At 43.3% G+C, this 11062-nt stretch overlaps 1 protein-coding gene across 1 annotated transcript; it reads right to left on the reverse strand.

The window, feature by feature from the left end:
* Positions 1-309: 309 nt before the first annotated feature.
* Positions 310-1801, reverse strand: LOC148517956 (uncharacterized). The gene has a single exon (XM_088477951.1). The coding sequence runs from the start codon at positions 1799-1801 to the stop codon at positions 833-835; it is 969 nt and encodes a 322-aa protein (XP_088334077.1). The 3' UTR covers positions 310-832.
* Positions 1802-11062: the final 9261 nt, after the last annotated feature.

An 11062-nucleotide genomic window follows, 5' to 3' on the forward strand; every position in this document is an offset into this window, starting at 1 on the left:
TTGCATATCACCACTGATATTAGCAACTGCGTTGGTGCGTATTAGCAGAATAGCGATCCTTGCTGAATCAGGCCCTGTATGCACTAAAGACATTTGTTGCTTTCAGATATTTTGCTTCAATGTTCCAATTGTTCTTTTTGTATTTAAAATGATTTTGCTAAAGCTTGGCTAACCAACAAATCAGTGGAGGATACAATGTTTTATTTCACATAGTGACATTTATTAAGATGCAAAACACAGCATGTAAAAGTTTTAAATTTTGACAGAGCTATAGAAGTGGAACAAACATATCTTACTTAAAATCTGTATGACTTTGTATTGAATCCAGTAGTTCCCACAGAGCAGCAAACATATAACTGTGTAACAATCTGAAATGTGGTGGAAATACCTGGGACTAGTTACTGATATTACATTTAGGTGCATTATTTGCACAACAACCAGTCAGGTAACTGCTTTCATTATCTAATGTGTACTAGACCAATAGTCAGAGTACTTATTAGTTGCTATGGTTCTATACACATTTTTCACCTAAAAGAAATGTTAGTAAATCAGCCCATTATCGTTCACATTGAGTGACACTGGTTTTATAGCTCATTTACCATGGCAGTACTGTTTATGAGAATCCTATACAGAGAATTACATCCACATTAACCATTTATACCTTCCATTGATATAAAAACCTGAGAAGAATGATAGAGTTTTGTTTTGAATCAAACTGATTACTTTACCTCTACATACGATGTGTGCAGCCCAATATCTACAAGGACCAGGTCATTAATCCTATACACTTTTTTTTAGCATTTCTCTCAGACAGTAAAGGACTAATGGGTCCTTAATGGGTTTTAGTAGCTGAAATGCAATTTTGTGGAAGAGGGGCCACAGTCCTGTTAATAATCTTTTTACCCCAGTTGCCATTACTTTGCAAGTGGTTTGGCAGCTCTTCAGTTTTCAGAACAGGTTTGTAGCTCTGTTTCCCAGTGGTTTGTGGGACCGGGTCAGAAACTGATCTTGTCCCAAGCCTAGACACAAGAGCATTTTTAGCTGCAATGGTGGTCATAGCCTTTAAAAGTACCTGGTTCCTGCTGGGACCTGATTGAGGAATTAGTGATGGCACAGACTTTGCTTTAATTTGCCCATCCAGTTTAACAGGAGTGCGTGCCTCTTGTCCTTCTTTAACACTGATTTTTTTGAAGACGCTTTTCCATTCAGCTCTTTTCTCGGGTCCTCGTGAGGCATCAGCCTCTTTAGAAGGGCAGTGGTGACAACAAAGTCTGACCTCTTTATGTAATGCCTGCAGTTCCTGGCTCAGTTCTGTTCTTATAGCCTCCAGAGATGCTTTCATCTCCAGCCGAAGTGCACTGAGCTCTATGTGCAGTCTCCCCTCCAAATCCGAAGCAAAGCATGTTGGGCTGGAACAGTGACAACATTTTGTGCCTTCTTGTGGTCCATTACGTTTGCTTTTCTCCACAAGTGCCTTAGCACTATGTTGTCCAAAGGTCACCTTATCTACAAGCTCTAACATTTGGTTCCTAGGGCTGTGCTCCCTAATTTGTGCACGAATCTGCCCCCTCAGTTGTGCCAGCCTTGGGTGACTTTTGCTTTTGTTATAAAGTCCATTTTTAATTGTTCTGCTGCTGTCATCCTGATTGGCATGAGTATCAGTTTGTGTTGTCTTTAGCTCCTGGTCAATATCATTCATTGTTGTATTACTTCCTGCACTCTGGGGGGATATAGATGGGCTCTCACTGTGCGAGACCTCTGAGATAGTGTAGAGCAGTCCCATAGTGCTGTGAGTAGTCATCTTAGATCAGAAACAGAGCAGAATCTGTGAGCATCTGATTCTTTCACTGAAAGCCCTGCAAATCCTAGGAGAATTTATGTCACAGCTACTGTGGTAACCAGGAATCACCTACAGAACACAAGAACAAGGTATATCTCCAGGGAACCTGGTATTACTTGTTGTTCTTCACAGACCTTAGAGGATGCAGAACATAGGATACCCAACAAAGTTACAACATACAGCATGTTGATGTATATACAGTAAAAACATAATTTTCTTTATAGTTCCCTCATTCCCTGAAGCCTATTACACTAACTACACAATATAATTTACCACATTGTATACCACTAATTTTTCCCAGGTACAGTATTTAACATATCAATGCTGCACATTAGTTTTTCTTGTTGTGAATATTTGTACTTGCTTATTACAGTACAGTACATTGGGGCATATTTATCAGATATATATGTGGAGATATTCTCCAAAAGGATACCCGCAAATATTAAGTATCCCCTGAATGAAGGGAACGCAGCAGATATTGGTTTATATGGGGCTGCTAAGATGCCAGATTTACCAAGCTCCTGAATGCATTGCATTCCAGAGTTTGGTACATTTTGCAAAAATTACCAGGAGAGGGTTCTTCAGGACAGAGATGGACAGACCTGATTACAGCTGGGAAGCTGCACATTTGTCATGCGCCTCCCTCCGCCTTCCTCTCCCCTCTCTCTCCCCCTACAGTTCGAGCCAGAGGTAAGGCGGATGGGTGGGGTTTTATGCTCCGCTGTGCAGGGTGCCTGGCGCCCTACATGCCAGTGTACCATGCTTAGTGGTATCTGTTGCAGTTGCTCGACCCCTGGAGTAAATACTAGTGAAGATGATACTAATGATAATGAATGTCTCAACGAGTTGGCCACTGCTGATTGACTATTTTTGGACTCACCTCTCACACTGCTAATGTGAATATGTACTAGTGTTTCTAATAGTTAAAAAGGGGATGTAGTTATCAGACAGGCGGATAGCATGCCACCGGTCTGAGGGCTTGATTCAGCAAGGATCGCTATTCTGCTAATAAGCACGCTACGCAGTTGCTAATATCAGCGGTGAAATGCAAATGTTTGAAATTGCATTGCGATCACAGCCTAACATAAGGACGCTCACTTCCCCTTACACACATCCGTATACTTGGGCTACATAGCAAATTAATCGGTAACATCGAGTAACATTGGACCCATACACACAGTTAAGTTAGGTCAGAATTGAATTGCTAATTTCAGTGCATGGTAGTGGTGCGTCTGGTAGTGCAGTGGCTAATTTATGCACGCCCCTGCAACGGCGTTGAGACACGACCACACCCCTGTCACCACCCACAAATCGCACTTCCTGTCAATCACTCTGCTGTGGGTCTGAATAGCTTCTGCAGACACAGTTCCCATTGCAATTGCTAGTTCGTGAGAGCGTACTGCGATGCATACGCATGCGCACTGCAAATTAATCGACCAATTGCGTGCGTATTAGCAACTGCGTTCCTTCCTGAATCAGGTCCTGAATCCCGACGCTGAAAGTCCGACACAGGACTTGAGATAGGAGTCGAAATACCGACGCCTACATTAATCCCGATGCTAGAATGCCAGCCCGAACGAGGTAAGTCCAGGGTGCCCTTAGCTGTTAGCTAAGAGAAAGGGTTAGGTTTAGGCAGCGTAGTGGGGTTAGGGTTAGGTTTTGGGGGGGGGGCATTATATTTAGGCACCCCAAGGGAGGAGGGTTAGGCACTAAGGGGTGAGAGTTAGGTTTAGGCACTTCAACTAGCGGCACTTTATTCATTGCTGCTCACTGTTTACTGCTCCCACTACAACTGTCGGCACTTAATTAATTACTGCTAACTATTTACTGCTCCCACTACATCTGGCAGCACTTCATTCATTGCTGCTGACTATTTACTGCTCCCACTACAGCTGGCAGCACTTCATTCATTGCTGCTGGCTATTTACTGCTCCCCCTACAACTAGCGGCACTTCATTCATTGCTGCTGACTATTTACTGCTCCCACTACAGCTGGCAGCACTTCATTCATTACTGCTGACTATTTACTGCTCCCACTACAACTAGCGGCACTTCATTTATTGCTGCTGACTATTTACTGCTCACACTACAGCTGGCAGCACTTCATTCATTACTGCTGACTATTTACTGCTCCCACTACAACTAGCGGCACTTCATTTATTGCTGCTGACTATTTACTGCTCCCACTACAACTAGCAGCACTTCATTCATTGCTGCTGACTATTTACTGCTCCCACTACAGCTGGTGGCACTTCATTTATTGCTGCTGACTATTTACTGCTCCCACTACAGCTGGCGGCACTTCATTTATTGCTGCTGACTATTTACTGCTCCCACTACAGCTGGCAGCACTTCATTTATTGATGCTGACTATTTACTGCTCCCACTACAGCTGGCGTTTATTTAGTCCATAGGGGCTGGCTGGCTGTTTTCCTGTCCATAGGGGCTGGCCGTTGTCCTGTCCATGGGGCTGGCTGTTGTCCATAGAGGCTGGAAGTTTGGCTGTGTTGTCCAGGGGGTGCTCTGTCCTTCAGGGGTGCTCTTCACCCTCCCCCAGTGTGAAAAATAAGAAACAATTTTTTTGTGTGCGTGTTAGTCACACCTGTCATCAGCATAGGTGCGCAGGGGTGCTCTGCTGCTGTCTATCAAGGGGCTGCTGCTCTTTCATGGGTTCACCCCCAGTGTGAAAAAAAACCAAGCAATTTTTTTGTGTGCGTGTTAGCCATGCCTGTCATCAGCGCAGGTGCGCAGGGGTACTGTGCTGCTGTTTGTCATGGGGCTGCTGCCTGAAAAAACAAACAATTTTTTTCTGTGTGTTGTTAAGCCACACCTGTCATCGGCGTATGTGAGCAGGGGTGCTGTGCTGCTGTCTATCAAGGGGCTGCTGCCCAAAAAAACAAACAATTTTTTTTGTGTGTGGTTGTGTGTGTTAGCCCCAACTTAGCTGTGCTATAATTGCTTGGTGACACTGCTGTAAGACCACAGTGAGTATGGATGACAGTCACATGACCGGAGAGCAGGATCCACATACCAGTCCTGTAGCTGCCAGCAGCAGTCATGATGACGATGCAAGGCCGTCAACGTCATCTATGAAGGCCAATGTACCAGGGCTTAAGTCAGGCCAAAAAAAAAAAATCTACTTTTACCCTGTTAAAGCAAAAAAATCTAAAGCTAAGTTAGCTTTAGAGAAACAAAAAATTGGCAATATGCCATTCACTACACAAAGTGACAAGGAAAGGATAAGGCCTTCCCCTTTATTATTTATGACTAGTGGTTCTAGTGATGATTTAAGCCCCTCTGCTTGTAAATTGTTAAGACTAGTAAGACACCGGAACCAACTGTGTGCTCCAAAAAATCACAGATCCCCGAGGAGAGTCCAAGTGTGTCTGCGGTTGCCATGTGTGAGCCTGACCTTTTGGATCCTCCTTCCACCATTTGTGTGCCCTCTGCAAATATGGGGATGAGCAGCACAGGTCAACATGCTGACGTAAAAATTGAGGATGCGTCTGTGGAATTTCATGAGGAGGATCAGGAGGATATTTATCTAGTTGCCGATAACAACAAGGATGATGAGGATGTTGATGGTGAGGATGTTTGTGTAAAAACTGTAAATCAGGCAACAGTTGTTGCCCATGGTGGGAAAAATCCCATTGTTGCCATGCCTAGGGAAAGGACCAAAAAATCCACTTCCATTTTGTGGAATTATTTCCACCCAAATCTGGAAAACCTTTGCCAAGCCATTTGTAACCATTGCCAAGTAACAGTTAGTAGAGGTAAGGACCTTAACCATCTTGGAACCTCCTCCCAGTTACGTCACATGCAGCGCATTCATCATATTGGAAAGGGTATTTCAAATTCTAAAACTTTGGGGACAAAAAAATGAACAACAATCAGTCCAGTGTCACCTAGCTGCTCCCTTCTATCTGGATCCAAGTGCCTGCAATCTCCACCACCAACACCTGCATCATCATTAACATCCTAATTCGTGATTGGAAATAGTCATGCATCCAATTTCATTAGCATGACTGACTCCTCTCCTATCCTTGATTCCTCAGAAGGATCCTTGAGTGCTATACCTGTTGCTGCTGCTGGGGGTGGAACTTCATCCCAGAAAGGGACCAAGAAGACTACTAGTAGTAATTTAAAAAAACAATTGACTATTAAACAGTCCTTTGATAGAGGAAGTAAAAATAACAGCTGTCACCCAGTTTCACAGCGGATGACTGATGCCATGACGGCTGTGCTAGTATTAGATGGTGAAATAATAAAATATGAGGATGATAGTGTGGAGGAAGTGCAAAAGGAGGATGGGTGGAAATTTGTGTCCTTTCTGATGCTAATGTGGATGCTGAGGATGTGGTTTGCGTAAATCAGCCACCAGTGGCAACAGTTCTTGCTCATGATGAAAAGAAAGTCAGAAAAGCCACGTCTTGGGTGTGGAATTATTTTAATCTTAATTCTGACAACAGTTGTGAAGGCATCTGTTCCATTTGTAAAGCCAAAGTTAGCAGAGGAAGGGACGTTAACTTTCTAGGCACCTCCTCCCTGTTACGTCATTTGCAGTGAGTTCATGCAATTTGTTTAACAAAATTATAATAATTTGTAAATTAATAACATACAGTCTAGTATCAGCCATGAGCAGATTGGACAAGCACATGCAATTTCCAACACCAACACACTCATCATCACCTCCTTAATAATTGAAGGTAGTCAATCCAAAAAATGTTTTGTGGGGGCCCAAACAAACCAAGGAGTTCAGCCATGAAAGTGTCATTCCTAGTCACTAAAGTGCTTGGTTTGTTAAACTGTGCATGTCCTTTTTAATATCCCACATAAGAGTGGGTGAGAGGGACAATTCCATCTTGCACCTCTTTTCTTTACATGTTGCACAATTTGGGGCTTTTCCAACTGACATTATTATAGTTTATTAAACTGCCATCCTATCTGCCACTGCTGTGTGGCAATGTTTCACTGATGTCCTATTTTTTTTAAAACTGCCATGCGTTTGTGCCGCTGCTCTGTTGCTTACTTTAGCCAGCCAGCTCGCTGCAGCCTTTGGCCTATATTGGTGAAAAATAGTGAAATCAATATTGTGAGATGTGAGGTGGTTAAAAATGCCTAGAAATGCCTGAAAATTATTGTTATTAGAGTTAATAAAACTGTAGGAACAAAAATAGGCCCAAATTATGTGGTTTTAGCAGTTTATATAATTTTTTGGAAAAAATACAGGTCCAAAACCAAAACCGAAAAACAAAACTCGGAGGAAAAAGATCATAAACCAGATCCAGATCCAAAACCAGGGGAGATCCAAATCCAAAACAAAAAAAAAAACGGGGGTCGACGCACATCTCTACTAATTATGCCGTCTTCATGCACTGGCCACACTCACTCTAAACTCAGGCATTTGGAAACCCCCCTCTAGAAATCCTGTATTTGCCACTAGCAGTGATAACTTAAGTTGCATCTGGTTCAGTATATGCTTGAAAATTTATGTATATCTTTTTAGAACTTTTTTTGGATGCAAATGCATCCATCTCAGCCCCAGTATCTCTGTCACATCATAGACAATAACTGCCCTAGGTAACATTATAGGTTATAATATGATCTTAGTGAAATTCACTGCCTAAACAGGGAGTGAACATAGGCCTTGCACATGTACTCAGCATCTGTTCACCCACTGCACTGCTATTCAGAGTAGCTAGGTGCTTCTGCTTCCCCACAGTAAGCCTTAAATGAAGGAGGCGAAGGAATTGGGAGAAAGAGAAAAAGGGAGACGATCAGAAAAATGGAAGGAGGGAGCGAAGAAAAAGATGATGAGAAGGTGAAAGGAAAAGGTAACTGTTGAAAGCAATGTATAAGTGTAAAGGTAATAGGTATACCATAGAGTTAAACTAACATATGGGTATACTGTAGATCTCTATGGTTTTGTATGATGCAGGGTGATAATTTGAACTCACAAGTGGAGCAGGAGATACAAATGTGTTTTTTAAATGTGTAGTAATTTAAATGCATATAAGTACACTGTTCAGTAGAAGAGGCAGGATCCACCCCGCAGAATACTGCGTCCTGCAGGGGACGGCTGGACAGTATATGACAGTTGGGAAGTATGTTATCGTTATGATACTGATTATTTTATATATATTTGTATGTGCTGAGTGGAGTCTGGAAATACCCTACAGTTTGTCTGAATTGTGTCTATTTGTTCTGCATGTTCAGTACACACACTGTTAATAAGAGACATTAATGATCTCCGAGGCCTTATTAAGCACTGTGCTGCTCATCTATGAACACCCAAAGGACACAACATTTACATGCTGGTATTATATGCTAGGATCATAAAACAATAATGGCACTGCTACATAATCAACAATACATAGTGTATGTACTTTGGTATAATTACCAGTGCATCTAGCATTAGTGAGAGCAGAGAAAACAGAACAGGAGTCTGGAATTTCTCTAATAGATGAGCACCATGAGTGGAACAGAATGCTTAGGGGTCAATTCAAATAAGTGTGAGATCCTTGCACCCGCCAGTAAGTGCGGCTGTACGCCACACTTACGGTACCTCTGGAATAGAACATTTCTGGTCGCAGCCCCAGCGAGTCCAGGGTGAGATCGGCCCACGAGGGGGGTGAAATGCTGTGCCTTTGCCGGCGGTTCTATGACGTTTCAGCGGCAATTCATTTCCTTCCCACCTAATTTAATTCACCCCTATAAATGAGAAAAATAAATGAAACAATTCTAGGGTCGGTGATACATGCGGTGAAACATGAGCCTGTCTTTCTGGCTGATCCTGCCTCTTCGACTGAACAGTGTACTTTTATGCATTAAAATTACTACACATTTAAAAAACATTTGTAAATCCTGCTCCTCTTGTGAGTTCAAATTATCCCCCTGCATCATACAAAACCATAGAGATCTATACCCATATGTTAGTTTAACTCTGTGGTATTCCTATTACCTTACACTTATACATTGTTTTCAACAATTATCTTTTCCTTTCACCTTCTCATCATCTTTTTCTTTGCATCCTCCTTCTTCCTTTTTCTCTTTCTCCCAATTCCTTCGCCTCCTTCATTTAAGGCTTATTGCATACCCATTTACTACTACTGCCCACAACCCAGAGCCGTAACTAGACTTTTTGGTGCCCTGTGCCAGAAAGAGCATTGGCGCCCCCCTCATTTTTCAAAGGGACATAATGCACCCAAAAAAGGGCCATGGCTTCATGGGGAAGGGCCAGGGAAGAGATAGGAGAGGCCAGGAGATGCTGGGGATGAAATAAGAGAAAGCTACAAGCAAGAATGATAATAAACAGAAATTTGACAGGCCCAAACAGCAATCCCTGACCTGTGGTGCCCTGTGCGATGGCACCGCACTACCCTAGCTACGGCCCTGCCACAACCCTCCCACTCTAAACAGCTGTCACATGTATTGTTAATAATTCCTTTTTTTAATCTTATATCTATGCAAACATTCTTCTAATTTCACCTTAATTTATTAATATTTAGAAATTTCTTTAATATATATGCCTTGCAAAGTTTAAAGCTAATCATTCTTACATACTCTGTCTGGCATACAGAGGTGTATCTAGGGGTCCGAGCGCCCCTGGCAAAGTAATGGACTAGCGCCCCCCTCCCCCCATATTTTCGGAATAATTCTATCTGTACTTCCTTGTGTCTGTCCGTGCTTCTATCTTTTCCTCCTTCTCCCTCTCTGTGTCTCTATATGTACCCCCTATTGACTCTATACCCCATATTCGTCTCTGTGCCCACTTCTGCGTCTCTGTGCCTCTATATGTATCCCCAGTTCATCTCTGTGCCTTTATCTGTGCTCCATTCTGCCTCTCTGTGTCTCTTTCTGTAACCCCTTCTGTCTCTGTCTGTACCCCTTATTCTTTCTGTGCCTTTAACTGTACCCTCTTCAGCCTGTCTGTACCCCGTATTCCTCTCAGTGTCATTATATGTGCACACTTCTGCACCCTATTCCTCTCTGTGCCTCTATCTGTACCCCCTCCCCCTTGCTAAATTCCCAACTGCCTGTTGAATGTAGCTTACCTGCTCCAGTAGTGCAGCAGTGTCCAGTGTCCAACCTGTGGATTACTTGGTACTGATAGATTGCGCCCTCCATGGTGGGTAGGTGCGTCCTGGGAACCTCCTCTCTCCAGTCCAATTTACTGTGCACTGCACTGCAGTCTCCGCCTGTCAGAAGTCATAGGCGCGTGCGTGTGACGTCACACGCATGACTCGGGTTGGAAGCGCAGAGGGGGGTAGCTTACGTGGCTCAAGCTGTCTGATTAGACAGCTGTGACCTGCCTAAGGCCAGGCAGTATGTGTTGAAGTGGAGTCGGGCTCCGGCGCAGCCTCTATCCTTTACGGCACCTGGTGCCACCCTCCCTACGCACCTGACTGTACCAGGCAGCCGCCGGCAAGCTATGGCGGCTCTCCGGACCTTGACATCTAGGAACTTCCTAGATATCAAGGTCTGGGCAGCCACCATTACTTGCCAGCGGCTGCCTGGACAATAGAATAAATAAAGTTTTTTTTTTTTTAACAAGGCGCGCTTGACGTCATGACGTCATGTGCGCCTCATCGCTGCTGCTACTGCTGCACTGAGGAGCTGCTGAGCCACAGGGGCATACCGGGGACTGCAGTCCTGGCAGCCCTGTTTTCATTATACCCCCTGGCCACGGGTGGCACCCCCGTCTCTACGCTTATGAGTAATGTTTATAGTCTTTATAGACTTAGGAGTAAATTTACTAAGATTCAAGTTTGGTTGAATAAGCATTCTCTAGAGAGTTTGGGCATTTTTTATCATTCACAAATTTACAAACGTCAAACTCGGGAGTGATTTCTGTTTAGCTACAGAAAAAGTTGGGAGAGTTAGCAAACACTCTTAAATTCACCATCGGCCAAACTCGAGTAATTTTTCACTAGTAAAGATAGGATTTGGGAATTTACCAAGATTCGATTTTCAAAACTCTCACGAGAATGGACAAAACTCGATTCCAAATTCAGGAAATCAATTCACCTGCCTGTGAGCTGCGATTTCCTACTGAAACTTTTTAACTCAACAGAGTTTAAGAAACACTCCCGAATTGACAAGTGAACCCGGGAGAATTTTGCATGTGTTTCAAATTGAACTTAATTAATCCACTATCAACATGCCTAGCAAAGGACCAAAATCAGCAGCTTTATTTTGTGTGAGAAGGAATGGCTGAGTTTC

The sequence above is a fragment of the Taudactylus pleione genome, unplaced genomic scaffold, assembly GCF_031769625.1.
Source record: "Taudactylus pleione unplaced genomic scaffold, aTauple2 ptg000205l, whole genome shotgun sequence".
NCBI lineage: Eukaryota > Metazoa > Chordata > Amphibia > Anura > Myobatrachidae > Taudactylus > Taudactylus pleione.

Excerpts from the sequence above, each read along its gene's own strand:
- LOC148517956 (XM_088477951.1), bottom strand. The coding sequence starts at position 1,801 with ATGACTACTCACAGCACTATGGGACTGCTCTACACTATCTCAGAGGTC.